Raw genomic sequence first — 23619 nt, 5'->3', positions numbered from 1 at the left:
AGAATTGAAAAAATATAGTATGTTCATTTAGTGGTGAAACAAGCATTTAAAATCTTGTACTAAAGAATACATTTGAGAAGTTCCAGTTTATCTAGGACAACAGAACTGAGAGGCCTTTATTTCAGATTTTCCGTGGAATCTATGATTTTATTTTAGTTTAAAGTGTGAAAAGCCTGCATGAATATTCTGTCTAATTCTAGTTAGCTGAAAAGCTCTGAAATTGTTTCTGTTGGTAAAGTTGGCAATTTTCTGTAAAGCTTGATGCAGTAAAATAATACCAACTACTTAAGGTATAAAGCAAATAAGGTCATGGAGAAATATTTAATCCCATATCACTAAGAGTAGGATTGATTAAGACACTAAATAAAGGTACCACCCCCTTCCATTCATGTCTCTTGTGAAAAACCCCTGTAGACTTACTATTCTAGGTCAAGACCAGGGGAAAGCCTATTAGCAGAAGTACAGGAACACCCCATTTTGCTCTCCATTCTCCTGAGATTAATGTGACTTCCAGAAGTATTTATTGATTTCTTCCTTATATTAGGATGTCATAGGTACAATGATGCTTCTTTACCTTAGATTTTGCTAGTATTTCTGCCACCTTCACAACTGGATCCTGAGTCAGACTTAGTTTATTCTGGGCATTCATTTTGGTGTTCAACCAATTCATGGCTTCACTGATACACTTTTCAACTTTCTCCATCTCAGCAGGATCAAGATGATCATATTTTTCATCCTAAAAAGAGAAGTATTTTGTTTTAAAATACCACAATTAATTTATGGGGCTTACTCTGGTAAAAAGATGTCTACAGTATAACAGGATTGCACTACAACAATTTCTATGATAAATCCATGCATGAATTTAAGTTTAGAGGGAAGAAAAGCTTTGGATCTCAAAAAAATCCTTACAGGGAGGTTTCATCTTTGTTCATATTTAAGTGCTTCAATATACTCTTATAGACAGCACTCTAGAGAAAACAAATTTGTATTTTGCATTTCTGTAAATTTACAATTAGCTGTTCTTTGATGTAGTTTAGCTAACTCAGAGCCCAATATGGTTCAATATATCACATCAGTTTCCATAAGTAGTTTATTTTAACATATGCACTTTGGCAATCCCCACCAACTAAAATTACACTTAAAGTATAAGACTGAAATCTTGAATTATTTCATTTGACTGATACAAAGAAACCCCTTTTCCTCAAACTCTAGGATAGTATTTCTAAAAGCACCTACCATATATACTCATTCATAAGCTGAATTTTTTAAGTAAAAAAAGGAAAGCACCAGAGAAGGGGGTCGGCTTAAATAGGGAGGGAGAGGTGGGACACAGCCCATCCCCGCAACAGAGGGAGCAAGGAGAGGCAGCACAGTCAGCAGAACCAGAAGGGAAGATGCAGGGCCAGAGTCTCTCCACTTCTGGCCACCCTGCTCTCCCCGCAGTCTCCAGTCTCCGAAGCAGCTGCAGCTTGGCCCCACTCCCCAGAGCAGGCTGTGGCCACACTACCTGGGCACCAGAGCATGCTGCAGCCATGCTGCCTGGCCCAGCCCGCTGCCCAGCCTGCAGCTGCGCCACCCATGCTGCCCAGCCAGCCGGAGCAGCTCCAGCCAGGCCAGAGACTCACTCCTCCAGATAAGGTGGGAAGGGGAGAGTGTGGGGGTCCCAGGCTGGGGTCATGTGGGGGGTGGTCACAGGGGTTACTCCCCTGACCCCCAGCTCCCCCCCCCAAAATATTTCCCCACCAGTTGCTGTCCCAGCCCTTCAAGGTAAGCAGCTGCCACTTTGTTTACTTAGATTTACCTCCATGCCTGCAGACACTCAAGGTAAACAAACCATCTCAGCCCACCAGCGGCTTATCCTGATGGCCTGGGAGCCAAAGTTTGCTGACCCCCGAATTATAGGTTTGGCTTATGAACGGGGTCATAAAAATTTTCCATTTTTACTTATCCATCTGGGAGGAGGGGGGATTGGCTTATAAACGAACCGGCTTATGATTGGGTATATATGGTAAGTGCCTTTGAAAACTTTATTCCTAGACTTAGGGTTGGTCTATGCTAGCAACTTATGTCAGTGTAACTGTTTCTCAGGCATGTGGAAAATTCACAACTCTGAGTATCACAGTTATACCAACCTAACTCCTGTTGTAGACAACACTATGTCAATGGGCTTCTCCAGTCCATAACTACTGCCTCTCAGGGAGGTGGATGGCCTAAGCTAAGTGGAGATGCCATCCTGTCAGCATAGATGGTGTCTTCTGTGAAGCACTACAGCAGTGTAGCTGTGCCACTGCAGCATTAAGTGTAGACAAGCCCTTAGTTTTTTTTTTTAAGTTTGTTTATTCACCTATACAACTCCCATTCCCCAACTGTATTAATTTGTACCTTATTTTTGAATGCTTCTACTGCTTTCATTAGAAGCTGGACCTTCTTTCCCAGGTCATTTAAAGCTTTTGGTCTCTCTTCATGTTCCATGAACCTTTCCTGAATAGGCTGACCAAATTTCTGTAAGCATAAAACACATAGACCATAGCACATTGTATAATCACCTCCAAAACAGAACTAAACTAAGTTCTGAAGAATTCCAAAACTGCACTTTTAATTAAGCTGTTCTTTCCCCTGCAAACATTTATGCTTAGCCAACTCAGTGACTGAATGTGACAGTACGGTAAAAATACCTTGTCCCTGTCTGGGTGGATATCCTACAGCAGTGGTAGGTAACCTATGGCACGGGTGCCGAAGGTAGCACGCAAGCTGATTTTCAGTGGCACTCACACTGCCCGGGTCCTGGCCGCCAGTTTGGGGGGGCTCTGCATTTTAATTTAATTTTAAATGCCTTATTTACTTTACATACAACAATATTTAGTTATATATTATAGACTTATAGAAGACCTTCTAAAAACGTTAACGTGTATTACTGGCACGCAAAACCTTAAGTTAGAGTGAATAAATGAAGATTCGGCACACCACACCCTGTCCTACAGTTAAATGTTTTGCCAGAGATTACAATTAGAACTAATATTGTGAGAGACTTATATAATAGGAAAGAGAACCATCTAAGAAATAAGGAAATAGGATTTGAGTGCCACAAAAAGTTGGCTGGGGTAATATATGGAGTTACTTTTAATATATTTTTGAACTCTATTAGAATTCAAATTGTTATCCTTGTAAAACACTCTTGGTTTGTGAGAGGTCACAACTTGACTGTAATCATTCAGTAGGCGTCAAGCCAAATAACTCCAGGAAACGGACAACTGCCAGAATCTACATTTTCCTCCTTTATGCACTCTTTACAATACCCCTCCCGTTTGCAAGAGTGCTTACTTTCTCAGTCTTGCAGGACAATCACAATCTGAATCTCATCTATCTAGCTCCCCCAGTTGGCTTATGGCAATCAGCAAAAGCTCAGTGCAGCAGCCATTTTTCAGAATTCACCTACTGCCCATAAGATTTTGTAAACATTTTTCATCATGCTGGCTTAATTTTTTTTGGGGGGGAGGGGGAGGACTAAATAGATAACAGCAGAGTACTAAATCAGCAGTTTCACTACACTGTTTGAGAATGAAGCATTTTTCAATTTGAGGTTATTAAGAGTTAAGTGTCCAAGATTGTAATTGTGAAAGGTAGAGAATGCCCATGATGTTAGGAATCATTGCTGAGGCACCTAGCCCCACTACCAGCAACAAAGCAGATTTCAGCTATGAGCACAATCGAATTAAAAAAACGAAGACTGCCATCTTAAGGTCTATCACATAGAAAGTGTTTTTAAACAAGACCTTCTAAAAATGTGCATTTAACATTTTACCCAGTAGTTTCTGGAAAGTAGTTACAAGAGTCACAGAAAAGCCTTGTGCCACTTGGTCAGATGGCACCTACTGGTGACATTTAACAGGTGGCAAAAAAATTGACAAAAATTAAGGTATGAAAATCTTCAAATACAACCACAATATTAGACAAATGTGTTACACTAAATTCTAATTACTCTATTCATTGCACACGACAGCATAAAAACATTTTCAGATGCAAATGTGGGTATCTAGCTTAAGATTTCATTAATCCTGAATCACTCCCTGATACCAGTGTTCATGAACATGCTTTAAAGGGCTTTTTTAATGGATAAACGTGCTCAGACACAGGGATCACTGTATTTCATCTTTAGTAAGGTTTTTTAAAAAAATGTGTGTTCTGTAAAAGCAATCTTACTCTTAATTCCTGAAGTTTATCCATATATACTTGTTTTGGTTGGTCCTCCCCATCTTCATAAAGCCAGTTTTCTGTATCTTCCAACATTAAGGTCAGTTTACTGGACTCCTAAAAAAGCAAGTTAACGTTTTTATAGTGAAAAAAGTCATTCTGAAAAGCTCTCTCTCTTTATGAAGGTAACAGAATTTAGGAGGTAGCAGGACAAATACAAAAATGTCCTAATTAATTCATATCTACTGAATATGAAAGGGAATCTTGGGTTCACATGCCAGTTCATTATTAGCTAGAAAAATCAAATGGGGGAAACTAAAGACTGACCACAAGGATTTCAAGTCTATGCGATACATAGTGGTGAAGTGACGTATTGCATCTTCACTAATCAGGGTTGTAACTTACTGTAACTGAGATTTTGCATCTTCCCTTTTGAATACTGATAAAGAAATTTTGCATTTCTCTAAACTTATATTATATTCACAAAGTATCTAAAGCTTCTAATTCTGTCAAATTCTCCTCCTTGGTAGCATATTTGTACATGAGAAGGTTATGGGGCACTGGCAAGAGTTTAAATAGCAGTACTTCAATAAATTACATATAAGCTATGTAGCCAGCTGAAGTGTAACTTGTGTAGTATGGTTTTACCAATTACAGCCACCCTTGTTTATGCATAAAAACAAGTATTGACAATATGTGGTTCAGTATTTCCACCACAGTAAAATGTTTAATATGATTCTTGGGGTTTCTCTGGCAGAAAACTAAGGCCTCATTCTCTCTTCATTTACTCTTCAAAGGTCTTTGCACCATGTGTACTTGTGGTCTAGTACAGCATTCTTCAGTTGTGGTCCCAAATAACCGCTGGAGCAGGCTTTGGTATCAACACTTACAGTAAGTTTAGTATCAGAGGGGTAGCCGTGTTCCTCTGGATCTGTAAAAAGCAACAAAGATTCCTGTGGCACCTTATAGACTAACAGAAGTATTGGAGCATAAGCTTTCGTGGGTGATGTTATAAATACCCACTTCGTCAGACGCATGCATCTGACAAAGTAGGTATTCACACACAAAAGCTTATACTCCAATACATCTGTTAGTCTATAAGGTGCCACAGGACTCTGTTGCTTTTTAGTAAGTTTAGTGTCGCTGTTAGCCAAAGTGGCTGCCTGGGAGTTGTAATTGATTTCTATTTTGGCAGCTACTGGACACGGACACCACAATAAGACAATCAAGGAACATTGGATGCTGCCTCCAAACGCATGATAAGGCACAGAAGGGATAAAAAGTGGTGTTCTGTCTGGCACTTCCGGTTTGGGCTTGCAAGACATACCAACCCAACAACAGCTTTTCAATATGAAATACCTCTCCAGGCTAAGGAGAAAGCAAGGTTAAAGATATCAAGAGGGGCAATCTTTGTTTGTGCCACTTCTCATTTTATTCCTCAAATCTACTCACTCCATTCGGGACCAAATACTAACAGGTATGTCATGTTTTCCTAAATTTTCATGGAGACAAGTGACACTTGAGCCTGACTATAGTTCAGGGGTCTCAAACTCAAGTGACCACGAGGGCCACATGAGGACTAGTGCATTGAACCGAGGGCCGCATCACTGCCATCCCCCGTCACTGCCTCTGTCCCTGCCCCCACTCCACCCCTTCCATTAGGCCCCGCCCCTGCCCCACCTCTTCCTGCCCCAATCCAACCCCTTCCCCGAAGTCCCCACCCCAACACTGCCCCCAGGGGGTGCAGAAAGGGTGCAGCGGGAGCTCAGGGCAGGGAGTTGAGGTGCAGGTGGTGTGCAGGGTGCGGCAGGGGGCTCAGGGCAGGGAGCTGGAGTGTGGGATGTAGCAGGGGGTTGGGGTGCAGGCTCCAGCCCGGTGCCACTGACCTAGAGAGGCTCTGGGGTGGCAGCGGCTCCCTGTCTGCCTGCCCGCCCTGGCCCCTCCGTTCCAGGAAGCAGCTGGAACCCTGTCCCTGCAGCCCCTGGGGGGGGGTGGCCTCAAGGTTCCGTGCATGCGCTGCTCTTGCCGCTCCTCTAGGTACCTCCCATGAAGCTCCCATTGGCCAGAACAGGGAACCGCGGCCAATGGGAGCTGCGGTGGGCTTTGTCTGGAAGGAGGCAATGCAGGAGCCCTCTGTCTCCTTCCCCCTCCCCGCCCCGGCCCGAAGGGGCGTGCTGCCAGCTGCTTCAGACAGCGGCGTAGGGCTCACAATGCCACAGGGGGCAATCCCGTGGGCCGCGTGTTTGAGACCCCTGCTATAGTTAGACCCCAGGATGACATACCACCATACTTGACAAATCTTTACCATCTAGAGAATTCTCTCATAAAGAACCATTGTCAGTAGACTCATGATTGTTAAAGTGGAACAAAACTGAACTGAGTTGGATAGTTAGTATTCCTATCTTTTACGGCTAGTGCATTTCTCCAAGGAATTAAACAGAAGCCCAAAAAGAAAAGCAGTACTTAATTCATTTAGCTCCTAACCATACCATACTCAGTATTAAATAAGAAGTTCAATGTTAGAACAGTTATAAATGTATATCTGGCTCCTTACTTCCTCGGTGACAAATTTTTCAAAGACACCACACAGCTTGTCTCTGAAATCATACACATACTCTTCAACAGCATTCTTAGCATCATTTCTTTCTTTCTCTAGCTTGTCTTGCATCATCATCTTCCCCTATGGGAGGGGAAAAGAAAAAAAAGTTCAAAATCAGTTTAAATCTAATGCACAGAAACATAAAGAGTGCAAGATTAAAAATCTAAGTGTTATCCTGTAGAAAGCTATTCCTAGCTGTGCAGATTTTTTCAGATTCATAGAATCACAGAATCTCAGGGTTGGAAGGGACCTCAGGAGGTCATCTAGTCCAACCCCCTGCTCAAAGCTAATGTAACCTCTGTTTCAACGTAAGCGCTATTCAGAGCTTGTTTAGCAGCAGCACAAGAAAAAAAATTCTGAAATGCAACAAGTTTTACATTGCCTAGATGTTTGATCACCAGTAGAGAGCAATTATCAGACTGACAATGAGATAACAGATACTCTTGTTAATAAAGATCCAAATTGGGGATGACCAGAACTTGAGTAATACATCCCCTGAAAAAACATAGGAGCTTTGATAATTTGAGAAAGCACTGGTTTAAGCAACTAGGATTTTTGGAGCATTTTAGATTGAATTATACTGCAGAGTTGCCTACATACAAATAGTCTCTGCCCCCTTTTTTTTCCCCTGACCAAATTACAGCTGTGAAATCTGATTGTAGCCCCTTCAGAAACTGGGAGATCCATACAATTTTTTATTTTTGAAACCTCTAGCAGCTTAGTTCCTCTTCCTTCACACAGAAGCTTCCAAACCTCTCAATTTTATTTTCTAATCCAAATTAACATCGGAAAGGAACTTGTATCTTTATTGGAGGGCAAACGTTTGCACTCTCAGCAGATCAGAGAAAAGGAATTCTCATTTGAGCTGAGTGACATTACTACAAATTGATAGGATCAAGAAGCATTTCTTCAGTTTAAGAATACTGGCATGGGGCTGGAGAGTGCTGCAGACGAGAGGCTGGACAATGGTTTGCAAGTAATGAGGAATTATTTTGCATTTCAAGGCCTGACAATTCCTAACATGATCAAAAATGATTCTCTGAACAGCAAGCTCTGTTTGTAGAAATCACAATTTATTCCATTTTTAGACTTTTTTCCCCCCAACTCCTAGACAAACAGGATAGCTTAAGATGAAACCTCTGTTAAAACCTAAAGACTGAAAAAAGTTGCATCCTGGTCAATTCTATCTTTGCCCCAAGAAGTACTAGGTCTTGTCAACCAGCTGTCTCTAATGTACTACCTCTCCCTGGAAGTTCTTAGATTCACTGCGATCCCCAAGCAAAGAAACTTATACTAAAGTTAGTGGTGGTGGTTTAGCCTGAACTGCACAGACTTTTGGAGATTAGGAGTTAAAATTTTCAGTTTATTAAGAAAAAACTGGTATGACCAGTAATAGTGATATGCATGCATCCGGACCAAGTGGGTATTCACCCACGAAAGCTCATGCTCCAATACGTCTGTTAGTCTATAAGGTGTCACAGGACTCTTTGCTGCTTTTTCAGTGATATTACAGAAATTTCAAGTAAATTTGGTAGTTCTAAATTATTTAACTCAGGAACAAGCTAGGGCATGCTACCAACTATGTCTTGGACAAGGAGAATTCTTTGCATGGAGATGTGAATATGAGTGAATCTTAAAGGAACTATGCACTTACCTCATTTTCTATGTAGCTATTGATAAGGTCCTGCCCCAACTGTTTATACAGACTAGCCTGGATAGGTAGTTCAATACTTTTGATCTTTGCTTTAGCTTTAACAGGCTGGGCCAGATGATCTGGCTTGTCTCCTGAAGCAGTCTATGGAAAGAAATACATTCTGAGAACTATTTGACATTATGTGTAACATTTCTATTGTACTCCAAGGTATGCGATTAAAAAGTGAGAATGCCAAACATGAAAATGGAACAGCCAAGAAAGAACTGAAAAAAAAAATGATGCTGCTGCACTACTCCAGGGACACTGCTATCTTAACTTTGTATTAAGTTTCTTTATCTGCCTTTCCGAAAGGCAGAGTTTGAGAATAATATCTATAGTAAGTGAGAAATGATGAAATTAACATTACTATTAATTTTTGAAACACTAGCAATGCCTTATACTGAATTTGACAAAGATGTGAAATAAGGCAGTTAAGACTACATTATACACTACTTGAAAAGAAAATCAGCCCAAGAGTTCTTTAAATTAGTTGCAGCAAAATCTCTGGTGCCTGCATTTCCATAATCCGTTGTTTCAAAAAACCCTGTGTCATAGCATCAATGTGAGTCCCATTATTTCTTTAATGTCAACTTTAGAGAAATGTTCTCTGAAGTCTTAAACTCTTACATCAAAAAAGAAAAGTGTTGGAAAAAGCTGTCATTTTTAACTGTACCATGGCAGTACTACTAATTATAGTTTTGATACTCCTAGAATAATCCCTTGTACTTCAATTGATGAGATGTACATAGGGAAGTGTATACAGATGTACATATTTATTGGGAATACCAAGAAAAGAATGCTCACATGAAGACAGGGAAAAAAATGAATATGGGCAAATTCACAAAAGTTTCCTTTATCAATATTTGATACAAACCTTTGTTTCAGTTCCTCCATGTTGTTCACTTTCCTCATCTGCTTGGCTTGGCTGTTCTGCCTGGCTTTTGTGATTGCCTTCCTCTTGGTCAACCTGCATTTTATCCTAGGAAGAGAAGGTAAGATAATTGAACACCCAACCTTGCTCAAAGATGTTCTTCTGACTTGAGTCAACTACTACAGATTAGCATTTTATTATAAAACACAGTGGAGTCTGTTAGTTTAAAAACAGGACAAAATCCTCATATGTAACATAATTAAAGTGACATGTTTTGATGCAGTGTTATCCTGTGTACTTACTTCAGAAAAAGATGTGAACTTTTAAAGCTAAAAAATATTCTGAAATGGTCCTTTTGAATGTGCCTTGTGACAAAGTTACAATAAGCCCACAGTACTTACACACATTTAATTGAAAATAAGTTGTAGGCAAGGACTAGAAAAGACATTTTAAAGAACACAACACCAACATGGGTAGGAGAGGAAAAGATTCTCTATGGAACAGTCAGAACTTCAGGAGATATATTGCATCATCACAAGTTTACACTTTGAAATCCAGTGTGAAAATACATTTTCCTTGACTTAATTTTAACTTACATATATAGTCATAGTAAGACCATGAAACTAGTTTCCAGTGTTAGTGTCAAAGTCTTACTTCAATACTTATTGAGTATGCTACTATTGTCCTGTATACAGCTTCTCTTGCTCCAATGAAGGGGAAGCTACCAAGAGATTCTGACGCTAGCTGTTCTTGGGTGGGTGGACACCCACTATACCAGATCAGCACTTGTTCAAAACCAGTTTTGTGAGAAGGTACGGTACGCATCACAGTTTAGGTCTAATTTCTTCCTGAAAGGCTCAAAGGAGGGTAACTAAACATGAAACTCCTTTGAAAAAGGTTATGTCAACCGGGAGCTTAAACTCCCACCTGCTTTACAACTACTATATACTATCATGCTCACTAGTTCCTGTACAGTGGAGGCTCTTTGATATTTCTCAGGTGTATGAAAAGAAGCAAGTAGGGCAAGCCCATGATATTAGCACTTGAAAACTAGTTTTATGTACCTACCATGAATAATTTATTTCTAAATTTGTAAATGTCAAGATACAGTTCATGTAGCATATTAGAACTATTTTTAGACAACACTAGGAGTTGCTGGCATTTTTTTTTAAATGAGTATGGTGATTCCGCCCCCCGCCTCCCCTCCATTTTGTTCCCCTGTATCTTTCCTCTAAGTAGCAGCCCTATGGTTAGTTCACCTGTTCCGGATTCCTAGATTCGAGTTTTCATGATGACATCACAGTTACTGTGAACAGTTATTCAACACATGAAGTCAGTTCAACTAGCAGCTGAACTTTTTAGTAACAAAGATTTTCTTGTCATGTAAACACCTTTAGTAATAAAATAGGGAACACAATGTATATTAACTCAGCAGAAATGTCTCCTATTAAATTGTCACATGCACTCAACTATTTAAACACCAGAATTAAAACAACAGCAGCACTAACATTCAGAGTTCAAACTGAAGTTTGGAGTCTCAAGTACTTTAAAACCTCAAAAATGGCACAAGACAGAAGTCTGCCTGATTTTAAAACCTTGTGTTTGTAATGCTTGTAAATTTATTGAAGATTTTTCAGTTTTTAATATTAGGGAAGTGATAGCCAATCAACACAAAGCTATATAGCACTAATATATAGGAAAATGACTAATACTGTTTCTAGAATTCAAAATGCATATTTACTCACTAATCACATTTACTCAGTTTGCTTAAAATGAATCCTTAAAATTTTAAGTGGCAAGTTCAGTATCAGTAGATTGCTAAGTTTTCATACTGTACTTAAAGGAAAGTTACCATTTTCCATGATAATAAGATTAGAAGCAATTCCTAGAAAAACAATAAAATTCCTGGATTTGCCATAGAATACACGTAAGTGCAAAGTGAATTACTTTTAAATTTCTCTTTCGTAACAAACTGTCAGCAACACAAAAATGCACATGGACTAACTCAATTATTTCCCTATATGTTAATAAGATTTGTTGTGAAACTCTAGGCACCAGCATATATGCTGCAACCATTACGAGCATGAAATAATTTAGTTTGCTAAACTATTGTTTAACAATATACTTTAAAGCAGCAGCAGGCTACTTCTGCCAAGTTCTTAGACTTGTCTTTTCAGAAGAGAAACCAAGTTTTCAACTTATTGTTCTTACTGTTCACACAGACTACCAAAGGCAACAGTTGGAAAGAGGGGAAGGGGGAATCTTCTCTATATTTAAGAGAAACAGCTAAAGAATACTACATATATGCATCACAAACCTTATCCTCAGAGTCAAGGGTATCATCCTCAATTATGAAAGAGAATTGCTGACAAGCACCATAGTAAAAACAGAAGACAAATTAGGAAGAACAGGAATATTGTCATGGAAGAAAGCCTAGGGATAAAAGTGGTTACTTTTGTATTGAGCACAGTGTATTATTATTCTAAATATTCTCCACACATAGTACATTACATGGAAATGTCAGCCATGTCTTTTTCCATTACTTTTTACATTTTACTTAATAAGTGTATTCAAAATAAGTGTCAAAGGCACTTTTGTACTCCTTGAAAAGTATACTGTAAATTTAAAATATTAACCCATTCAACTTATCAGAGCACAAAAGTGTCCTTATGCTTATGTAATGCTAATTGCTCTACCACTTGTTCTAACTTTCATAAAAACAAAGATTGAATGAACTAAGCAAGAAAAACTGGAAAAATATTACCGTGGGAGGAAATATAGGTGTTTGGAAGAGAAGGCTTCTTCTAAACAAGTCCCTATCCTGAGGAGCTCACAACTGAATTCAGACAAATTCAAATGCAAGAGGATATGAGAAAATGAAATTAGCACAAATGTTCCGGAAGATAGAAAATAAGTTTTAAAGAAGAGATTTAAAGGAGTAGGCAGGCAAGGTGCTTCACTTACACAATAGGAGGCTATTTTAATAGGAGCAGCAATGTTTTGGATACAGTGGGGGAGGTGGCAGATCAATTTGAGAAGGTGAGATGTTGGGACGCAAGAAGTGGTCTGGAGTAGTCCAGATGAATTTATGATCAAGGCACACACCAAGATTTTACCAGCAGGGGCAGAGAATAGAGGAAAGATTTCAGAAAAGTGAAAGAAGGAAACCACTAGGATTTAGCAAAAGTCTGGACGTAAAAGAAAAGGAAGGGAACACTGAAGTTGTGTCTAACTGGGAAAAGAGTTGTAAATGGTAATAAAGAGAAGTGATAGTTTTGGAGGAGAACAGGAAGTTTAATATGACGACAGGAATTGCAGGACGTGTGCCGAAGTTGGAGAGGCAAGCTTGAATGGAGGGGAAGAGACTGAACATAAAGAACTACATTTGGAGGGACTGCCATAAAAAGTATCAATGTAAAAAGGCAGATAATGGAAACAAAACAGGAGGATACCAAGAAAAGATATCTGAGGGATGCCAGGAAAGAAAGGAACCAGAGATATTGGAGCAACAGCAGAACATGTCAAGCCCTGTTGCAGAAGCCAAAAGATAAAGTACAAAATGAGCAGCAGCAAAAACAGTGCACAGATTGTAATAAAGTCAGACTTCTCTGTACTTGGCTCAAAATGTTCACTTGTGACCTCGAGCAGTTTCTCTGGAGAATCATAGAATGTCAGGGTTGGAAGGGACCTCAGGAGATCATCTAGTCCAACCCCCTGCTCAAAGCAGGACCAATCCCCAGACAGATTTTTGACACAGCTCCCTAAATGGCCCCCTCAAGGATTGAACTCACAACCCTGGGTTTAGCAGGCCAATGCTCAAACCAATGAGCTATCCCTCCCCTCACCCCATAAAAGTGGAGACTGTATTGGAAGTCCAGGCAGTGAGAATACAGTATGCTCATGAATCTTTCATATGAAGTGTCAGTGGGTAAGACAGATGAGTGGATGATGAATTTAAGTTAGCAGGACACAAGAGCATGTTTTAAGGCAGAGAGAAAGGAGCACTGTTGAAGACGAATGGTCCCAGATGGCTAATAGGAGGGGCACCTCATTCAGAAACAAGGAATGGAAAAAAAAAGGAGGAAAGTTCTTAATTGACTTGGTCAATATGGTCTGTGGAAATTTGCAGACAGTCGCCAGGAGTCGAAAGCATAACAGTCACAGAACACAGGAATGGTTTAGCAAGCTCCTTAGGCAGAACTGAAGGAATAAATAGAATGGGCAGGGGTAAATAAACTTATAGTTGAATAGCAGGAAGTCAAGTCATTATTTTCACCTGAGGTACAAGTATAAAAATAGTGAATGCAAAGCAAGAGCCATGATTGGCTATTAGTAGAGTAAGATGAGGGTAAAAAAAATGTGGGTGGAGTTGAAGATAGAGGCTAGAGAGCTGGCAGAGCAGCAAGTATCAGAAAGGACAAAAGATTAGAGGTTAAGATTAGAGGTGGCAGAAATTAAATGAGCAATAGCATGAAGGAGTGGGAGAGTTCTTCCTATTGCCAGAAGGCTGCATGCTGCTCTTGACATCTATTGGGGTCTCCTGGGGAGTTAGGACAGAGCCAAGCAACAGATTCCAAGAACAAAGGCAAAAATTTAGACTAACAGCTAAAACTGTAGTCCTGTACATATGAGCAGTTCATGTGGCTCTCTAAGGGTCCACAGCAGGAGCAGGAAAGAAAGGCGTTTTAAGCTTGCCACTGCTTTACCGACAGTTGCAGGTCTGCAGTTGTGCATTGTAGATGATTCAGAGTCATGCAATTGTCGTATTCTCTTCTCCCTAAAGGTAAGTCTGGTGCCCTCCAGGGGTTGCATGCTTTTAAGGTTAGGACATGCTGCGGTACTGGAACTGAGATGAAGACTTGAGCTGATGTCCGTCTTATGGGGATTATGTCACTGACTAGTATATCACAAAGTTTACAATGCCAATTCCTCAGTATCAGTGATTAAGTATGGCATAAAATTGTTAACAAACTGTAACATTTCCCCATCTTTCAGTCATGCAAGCAAGTTTGCACTTAAAGGTTTTCATGATTAAAGTATATAAAATGAAAAAATGCAAACAAATGAAAGTTTAGTTGATTGTAGTTAAAGATGAAATATAGCGATTTTCCATTAAGATGCACAGAACCTAGAACTGTTTTCATTAGTAAGCTTCATTCAACAAGTACTTAATTTTATGAAGTGTTTTATAAAGTTTGTTGGAAATCATTAAATCTTTCCTTCAAAAGCAACATAATTGTTGCCATTCAATGCTAATATTAAAAAATGCTGAAAACTGTTAGCAGAAGAAAAAAATTTGAGGAAAATGTAACACTTTTCTATGGGTATCTGTGTGAATCTTATTTTCATTTGTCTTTTACACTGTAAGCTCCTTGGGGAGTGAAAGGAATGTGTCTTGTGTAGCCCTGAACATATCATTACTGCTTACTTAAATAGAATGCTGCACACATACGAGATTAACATGAGAAAATCAATCACTCAGAAGTAGCAGACTGGAATTAACTACGATTTAATCTTTGATTCGCTGTTCTTTTGTTGCAATTACAAGAGAAGTTTTACAGTTTTACATACCAGCTCATCATCTTTTCCTTGATTCTTACATGATGAGTCTGTGTCCATAGGTACATCACTGTGATCTCCTTCCACATTTTGCTTCTCTATTACTGATGCATTAGCCACACTGAAGATTCCATGTACATTGACACGTACTTTAACCTTCACTTTGGAATTGTCACCATCATACTGAGGACCAACATTCTGAATAGCGAAACGCCCTAAACAAACAAGCAGCATATGAGGATTAATCTGGTTTTCTGGGAAGTCTAGAGGGGCGATCATTCCTCAAAAATATTCCCCAGATCCGCTTTCACTGCCACACACTTTAAAAGGCCATGAAGTATTTCTCCAAAACACAAGTATTTGTAGGTTTAAAGAGGTAACTCAGTAGCTAGAACAATGTCTAGTCGTACCTCCTCTCCTGTATATAATTAATATATACCTGTGAAGAACTCCATAGTCTATATTCTGTGAGAAGCAATGGATCTAAGGAGAAAATGAGCACACAGGGTTGGGAATCAAATAGTCCTCAATTTTCATCTTGGTTCTACCACTGACTGTGGCACTTTGGGAAGTCACTTCGAAAATCTGCCTCAGCCTTCCCAATTGTAAAATGAGGATCTCCTTACATAAGGCATTGCAATAATTTGTACAGTGATATTAACATGTAACACACTATACAGAAGTACCTTTTTCTAAGTACCCCAAACTGACAGAATTGGGCTCTGAGGTCACTGGAGGTCTTATTGACAAACACATTACAATCCTGGAAGATTGGAGGAATATACTTTGTACTTCACCTCATTCTCTTAGATCTTCCCTTCAGACTTTTTTTTTAATAATATAGTTACCCTCAAAATGGTGGTACCACCTAATCCTTTGACAATTTTACAACTTCATTCCCCTTTCAGGAAGGGGGGGGCTAAATTCCATCAAGTCTTTCCGCAAATTATTCATTCAGCTCTAATTGCAACCATGCTTTGATACAGACTGTAGCTATGCCTCTTAGAGCACACCGCAATATTGCATTACGGAAATAACAAAGAAGGCTGCAACTGAAGAAACTTCAGCTAGTGCAGAATCTGGTTCAATTATGGGCATGTTTACCAGGGACACAATGCCTTTTGTTCACCTGTACTGGCTTCCGACTAGTTTCAAGGTGCAAGCTGAAATGCATTACAGTGTTTAGTGACTCTAGTGCCACAAGCAATAACATGGCTCAAAAAAACGATAGTTACCGTGTATGTGGATATTAATTGCTTACCTTATTTTCAAACTATACCTGCACGCAACAAAAAAATTTACCAAATGGCTGCTACTCTGGTGATGACTGACATGAAGTTTCAAATTCAGCTGCTTTAGTTATATGTGCACAGAAAAGTCTTCTGAGTATGTTCCCCATTATCACTCTATCTATGAGCCAAATAAGTATTGCTCAGTCTTTCACAAAAATTTATATTTAAGATGACCAGGCATAGAAAATATGAGCACAAGTAAGATGAGTGAATGACAAAGAACTTTAAGGTTTCTTGTCTATAATCAGAGTTCTTTGAGATGGACTCTGCACATTTCCATTCATGGGATATGCTGATTCCACTGTCAGAATTGCACAAACTTCTCACATCAGTGCTCATTGGAGTGTTCTCAATCTGTCCAACACCTTCTCCTCCCTGTTCCTGAGCATTCTGAGGGCAAGGCTATGAAAGGGGTGTGGGGTACTCTGGCCATCTCAGATCCTTCTATCCCTCCTTCAGGGCCAAGATGATAATTATGACTCTAAAGAAGAAGGGAAGGTGGATAGGGAGTGTAATTGTACAGTCAACCTTCAAGAACTCTGGTCACAGGTGAGTAACCTTCATTTCTTCAAGTTGCCTCTTCCCATTCCCACTTTTGGGATAATTTAGAAAGTAGTACTCTCATCCAAGGAAGGTGGGATCCAGAATCCTAATTAAACAGCAACTGCAGTAATGCTCTACCAAAATAAATCACCTGATCAGAATGCTAACTTTAACAAACAGTGCTTCGTAAAATGGGAACATGCCTAAGGCATCCCACTGAAGCTGCCTTTGCCCTTGTAGAATGTAATCCAATTCCCACTAGGACAGGAGTAGAGGAAAACTTTATAGCTTTCCTCTATACACTGCCTAACCAGACAGGGCATGCAATTATATCCCAATGCCTTTATTATCTCCCAAAAGAAAAACACCCCCCCCCCCACCAATTTGCTGACTTTCTAAATAGGACTAAGAAATTTAGATAGAAAAGTAAAGCATTTTTAGCAACTAGTTTGTGAAACTTTGACATAAGGGGAAAAGGACACTGGCAGATTACTTAACTGGTTGAGATAGAAATCAGTTATGACCTTAGCCAAAAAATAAGGAGGAGTACGGAGTATCACTTTGTTCTTATGGAAAACTGATCAGCCATGAGTTTGCTTACTCTTCTAGCAGGTGTTACAGCTATAACAAATGCTATTTTGACTGACAGGTGAAACAATGAACTTCACCCAGAGCCTTCCCAATTTGAGTTGGTTATGAATCCTTGATGGTGTTGGAGCTTTAACAGATGGTCCCCTCTAGACAACTTCGTACATCTCTTTAGTATGTCATGAGTAACTACAGTCTTCTCAATTGGATTGCGATAAGCAGATATGGCTGCTAAGTGAATTTTAGCAGATAAAGAGGAACTAAATTGGAGGTGAAGTAGGGAGTGCACTGCTACTAGATCAGCGGTTCTCAAACTGTGGGTCGGGACCCCAAAGTGGGTCGCAGCCCCCTTTGAATGGGGTCGCCAGGATTGGCTTAGATTTGCTGGGGCCCAGGGCTGAAGCCCCAGCCCCACTGCCCAGGACTAAAGCCAAAGCTCAAGGGCTTCAGCTCTGGACAGCGGGGCTCAGGTTGCAGGGGCTGAAGCCCTTGAGCTTCAGCTTTGGCCCCCCTGCCCATAGTGGTGAGGCTCGAGCTTTGCCACCCCCGCCACCCGGGGCAGAGGGGCTTTGGCAGACTCAGGCTTCAGTCTCCCCTCCTGGGGTCATGTAGTAATTTTGGTTGTCAGAAGGAGGTCGCCGTGCACTGAAGTTTGAGAGCCCCTGACCTAGACCAAATATAAGGCAAATCCCAGAAATATGCCCCCAAAGTAATAAGCGCATCAGCTTTTTGGATGTCAGTTTAGACTTCTCTGTGCCATCAGCATCTCTGTGGTAATGGCCCAGGCTCACCACTTGCATCCACAGTCAAAGCCATAGTTTCCATCTCTCCAAAGGGGGTGTATCAACCTTTTTCTATGAACACAGACCAGTTGATTCAGCAGAATGTCTGAATTTATCATCTAGACCCACATTCACTATTCCTGACAGCTTAATCCATACAAGTCTGACCAATCTAGAGAGGTCCTATTTACTAGAAGTCTGACTTTGATAAATTCCAGGAATCGTAGACTTCCAAGTGCTATGGACTTCAAGTGGAAAAAAAGTTTCTAGTTTAGTCATTTAGTAATGGGGTTCTCAAACTTCAATTTGAATATGAATCAACAAAGTGACGCAGTTGCAAAAAAGGCTAATATTCTGAAGTGTATTAACAGGAGTGTCATATTTAAGACACGGGAGAAAACTTTCTCATTCTACTTGGCATCGGTGAGACTTCAGCAAGAGTATGGTGTCCAATTCTGGGCGCCACACTTTAGGAAAGATGTGGACATACTGGACAGAGTCCAAAGGAGAGCAACAAAAATGATAAAAGGGTTTAGAAAACCTGTCCTATGAAGAAAAGTTTAAAAAGCTGGTCAGGTGTACTCTTGAGGAAAGAACACTGAGGACGGACCTGACAACAATCTTCAAATATATTAAGGGCTGTTATAAAGAGGATGAGACTCAATTATTCCCCATGTCCAGCGAGGATAGGACAGGAAATAATGGACTTAATTTGCAGCAAAGGAGATTTAAGTTAGATATTAGGAAAAACTTTCTAATTATAAGGATAGTTAACTTCTGGAATAGGCTTCCAGAGGAGGTGTGAAATAACCATCACTGACTGTTTTTAAGTACAGGTTGGACAGAACTAGGTTTTACTTGTTCTAGGTTACTAGGTTTACTCCTGCCACAGTGAGGGGGTCTGGACTTGACACTGAGGTTCCTTCCAGCTCTTCATTTCTATGATTCTATGCCAAGACATTTGGCTCAGTGATTTATATAAACCATTTTAAATGAATGAATCTTTTTTTAAAAAAAGGTGTACAAAAGATTATTTAAAATATATTTTCTATGATCTGTTCTCACCTATTCTGGGTTCAGGATAAGGTATTTCATTTGGATGGGTATAATATGCTTCCAGATCAAAAGGTTCCTTCTTGTGGAAAGTAATAACTTTTGAAAATGGAGCAGCATGGTTCTTACTGAAAACTTCACATTCCCTAGAGAAATAAAAAAGTGTTCAAGTAAATACAAGTAACAGTTTATAGAATGACTATGAATCAAGTTATATTAAACCCTGTTATGTTAGCTGTGAACATCCATGCAAACCTAGTAACTAAATGAAACATTTAATACGCATTTGCTTTAGCGCTGGAAAATTATTTTGCATTCTCTAACTTAACTGAAGTTTGAAGATAGAATGAGAGCTATAAGCTCAACCACCAACTTGACAATACTACATTTTACATGCATCTCTATGTAGAAAGCTTTTTGATGTATACAAAGTTAAAATTAACAAAGTTATAGTAAACAAATCAGAACAATGTGACATCTGGTGACTGAAAATAACCTATAGTAAAATGGTATGCGACTCCAACTTCCAGAGGCAAAATGATTAATAACAATACAGTATAAGAGTTAGACTAGATGAGCTATTTTACGGTGTTTGCAGGTTTGATTTTCCCACACCATCAAGTCTTTTTGTGTACTTTTACTTTCAAAGTAAACTTACCCAGTTCCTTCCTCATAAGAGGACTTCCATCTTAGAGTTATTGAATAAGGAACAACATCGGTGATCGAAAACTCACGCACTTTAAATGCTGGGGAGAGAATTGCACACTGGAAGAGAGACCAAATTTTGATTATGCATATAGTTTAGTGAAGGAACACATTTATTTGAATTTAGCATTGTTACTCGTCTATAAAGCTAGCATGTTGGCCATGATTATCTTAGAATGTAAAATGTTTTTAAAAAAGACGGTTACTCACCGTAGTAACTGTTGTTCTTCGAGATGTGTTGCTCCTATCCATTCCAGTCAGGTGTGCGCGCCGCGCGTGCACGGCTCTCCGGAACATTTTTACCCTAGCAACTCCGGTGGGCCGGCTGGGCGCCCCCTGGAGTGGCGCCGCTATGGCGCCTGTTATATACCCCAGCCGGCCCGTCCGCTCCTCAGTTCCTTCTTGCCGGCTACTCCGACAGTGGGGAAGGAGGGCAGGTCTGGAATGGATAGGAGCAACACATCTCGAAGAACAACAGTTACTACGGTGAGTAACCGTCTTTTCTTCTTCGAGTGATTGCTCCTATGCATTCCAGTCAGGTGATTCCCAAGCCTTACCTAGGCGGTGGGGTCGGAGTGAGACGTGGCGGAGTGTAAAACCGCGGAGCCGAAGGCTGCGTCGTCTCGTGACTGCTGCACCAACGCGTAGTGGGAGGCGAAGGTGTGGACAGAAGACCAGATAGCCGCTCTACAGATGTCCTGGATGGGGACATGGGCCAGGAGGGCAGCCGACGAGGCTTGCGCCCTCGTGGAGTGAGCAGTGAGGCGGCACGCTGGCATGTGAGCAAGCTCGTAGCATGTGCGAATACATGCCATCACCCAGAAGGAAATCCTTTGTGAGGAGACCGGCTCGCCCTTCATGCGGTCGGCGACTGCGATAAACAGCTGGGTCGAACGTCGGAAGGGTTTCGTCCGCTGGATGTAAAAGGCAAGCGCCCTGCGGACGTCCAGGGTGTGCAGCTGTTGCTCACGAAGTGAGGCGTGCGGCTTCGGGAAGAAAACCGGGAGGAAAATGCCCTGGTTGAGGTGGAAGGCCGACACCACCTTAGGGAGGAAGGCCGGATGCGGTCGAAGCTGCACCTTGTCTCCATGGAAGACGGTGTATGGTGGACCAACCGTTAGAGCACGGAGCTCAGAGACTCGTCTCGCTGATGTAATTGCGACGAGGAAGGCTGTCTTCCAGGAGAGGTAGAGCAGAAAGCACGTGGCCAGAGGCTCGAAGGGCGGACCCATAAGCTTGGCCAGGACGAGGTTCAAATCCCAGGCCGGGGCAGGACGCCGCACCGGCGGGTACAAGCGGTCCAGGCCTTTAAGGAAGCGGGAAACCATCTGGTTGGAGAAGATGGACCGACCTTCCACAGATGGACGAAAGGCGGACACTGCTGCCAGGTGTACCCTCAGGGAGGAGACCGCAAGACCTTGCTCCTTAAGGTACCAGAGGTAGTCCAGGATGGTAGGGACAGGGACTACGAATGGATTGAGTCCTCGTTGGTCACTTCCAGGAGTAAAGGAAGGCGTCCGACAGGGAGCCCGGTGAGTGACCCCGGAACGAGCAAAACAGGTGGCACTTCCTGTTCTCCTTGGACGTGAATAGGTCTACTTGGGGAAACCCCCACCTCTGGAAAATTGTGTGCACGACATCGGGACGGAGAGACCACTCGTGGGAGAGGAACGACCTGCTGAGATGGTCGGCCAGCGTGCTCTGCACTCCCGGAAGAAAGGACACTTCCAGGTGAATCGAGTGGGTCACGCAGAAGTCCCACAGGAGCATCGCTTCCTTGCAGAGGAGGGAGGAGCGGGCCCCGCCCTGCTTGTTCACGTAGAACATCGCCGTCGTGTTGTCCGTGAACACTGTCACGCAGCGGCCTTGCAGGCGGGTGCGGAAGGTGTGACGCCAAACGGATCGCTCGCAGCTCGCGGATGTTGATGTGTAGAGCGAGCTCTTGGGGTGACCAAAGGCCTTGGGTGTGTAGGTCGCCCAGGTGAGCTCCCCAGCCGAGCGCTTAGGCATCCGTGGTCAGAGTGGCGGATGGGCGAGGAGGGTGGAACGGGACTCCCGCACACACGACCTCCGGGTCTAGCCACCAGCTGAGGGACTCGAGGGTTGGATTGGTGACTGTGACCACCATGTCGATGGGATCTCGATGCGGCCGGTACACCGACGCTAGCCAGGACTGGAACGGGCGTAGGTGGAGCCGCGCGTACGTGGTGACATACGTACAGGATGCCATGTGGCCTAGGAGGCGGAGGCAGGATCGCACCGTCGTGGTAGGGAAGGTGATGAGGTCTCTGATGATGGAGACCATTGTCTGGTGCCGCGATCGTGGCAGGCAGGCCCTGGCCAACGTGGAGTCAAGAACCGCTCCAATGAACTCCACCCGCTGCGACGGAATCAATGAGGACGTCTCAGCATTGATGAGAAGACCGAGTCGTTGAAAGAGGAACAGGATTTCTGTCATCTGGTCCATTACCAGCCGCCGAGACTTTCCGCGAATCAGCCAGTCGTCGAGATACGGGTAGACGTGTATCTGACGACGGCGGAGGGCTGCGGCAACCACCGCCATGCATTTGGTAAACACCCTCGGTGCGGTGGATAGGCCGAATGGTAGCACTGCGAACTGGTAGTGAACGTTGTTGACTACGAACCGCAGGTAGCGTCGATGGGGAGGGTAGATCGCGACATGGAAGTACGCGTCCTTCATGTCGAGGGCGGCAAACCAGTCTCCCGGATCCAGAGAGGGAATGATGGTCCCCAGGGTGACCATGCGGAACTTGGGCTTGAGCAGATACTTGTTTAGCTCTCGAAGGTCCAGTATAGGACGTAGCCCTCCTTTCGCTTTGGGGATTAGAAAATATCGGGAATAGAATCCCCTGCCCCGCCTGTCTTGAGGCACTGCCTCTATGGCACCCACGCTCAACAGAGTCTGGACCTCTTGTAAGAGGAATTGCTCATGAGAGGGGTCCCTGAAGAGGGACAGGGAGGGTGGGTGGGAAGGGGGGGGCGAAACAAACTGAAGGCGGTATCCCGACTGGATTGTTTGGAGCACCCAGTTGTCCGTAGTTATATGGGACCACGCCGAAAAGAAATGGGAGAGGCGGTTGCAAAACAAAAGGGTAGGATCCGGTGGAGAGACTGATGGGCCGTCCTCGGGCATCCCATCAAAAGGCCTGCTTGGAGCCTTGCGGGGCCTTGGAAGTGGCCTGGGTCTGGTTGCGCCTGTTGCCAGATGGTCGACGGCGATTTTGGCCCGGTCGCCTGCTGTTGTAAGGGCGATACCGATACTGAGAGAAAGGCCGTGAGGGTTGCTGCCTGAAGGACCGGCGCTGTGGAGCCGGTGTGTGCATCCCGAGGGTGCGGATCGCTACGTGACCGTCCTTCAGGGTCTGGATCCGGGCATCAGTTTTCTCGGAAAAGAGACCCTGGGGGTCAAAGGGCAGGTCCTGCAATGTGTACTGCACCTCCGGTGGCAGTGTGGAGGACTGCAGCCAGGAGATGCGCCGCATCGTCACTCCTGAGTAGTCAAGGGCGGCCTGGATGGAGGACCTGGAAGATTTCGTCCCCTCATCCAACAACGCCGAGAACTCTTGGAGGGAGGCTGTTGGGAGCAGCTCTGTAAACTTCGCCAGGGACACCATGATGTCATACGTGTACCTGGCGAGGAGGGCCATCTGGTTGGTGATGCGAAGTTGCAGGCCTCCGGCCGAGTAGACCTTGCGGCCTAACAGGTCCATTCGCCGCGCCTC

General features: G+C 42.6%; 1 protein-coding gene across 2 annotated transcripts in view; it reads right to left on the bottom strand.

Annotated features, from left to right (window-relative positions):
• The window catches only part of HSPA4L (heat shock protein family A (Hsp70) member 4 like), a 57254-nt gene that overhangs the window by 375 nt on the left and 33260 nt on the right, over positions 1-23619 (bottom strand). Inside the window, exons 10-19 of one of the 2 annotated variants that reach the window (XM_045018045.1) lie at positions 19830-19936; positions 19184-19317; positions 14926-15128; positions 11672-11719; positions 9358-9462; positions 8445-8585; positions 6746-6871; positions 4201-4308; positions 2383-2502; positions 575-736 (exon numbers count right to left, since the gene is read on the bottom strand). In XM_045018045.1, the coding sequence (XP_044873980.1) occupies positions 575-736; positions 2383-2502; positions 4201-4308; positions 6746-6871; positions 8445-8585; positions 9358-9462; positions 11672-11719; positions 14926-15128; positions 19184-19317; positions 19830-19936 (1254 nt within the window). The remainder of the gene's footprint in view (positions 1-574; positions 737-2382; positions 2503-4200; positions 4309-6745; positions 6872-8444; positions 8586-9357; positions 9463-11671; positions 11720-14925; positions 15129-19183; positions 19318-19829; positions 19937-23619) is intronic. The other variant, XM_045018046.1, reaches the window with a different exon arrangement.

This window comes from Mauremys mutica, chromosome 5 (assembly GCF_020497125.1).
Source record: "Mauremys mutica isolate MM-2020 ecotype Southern chromosome 5, ASM2049712v1, whole genome shotgun sequence".
Classification (NCBI taxonomy): Eukaryota; Metazoa; Chordata; order Testudines; family Geoemydidae; genus Mauremys; species Mauremys mutica.
Note: the sequence above shows the minus strand (reverse complement) of the source record. Positions and strands in the feature narration are given on the sequence as shown.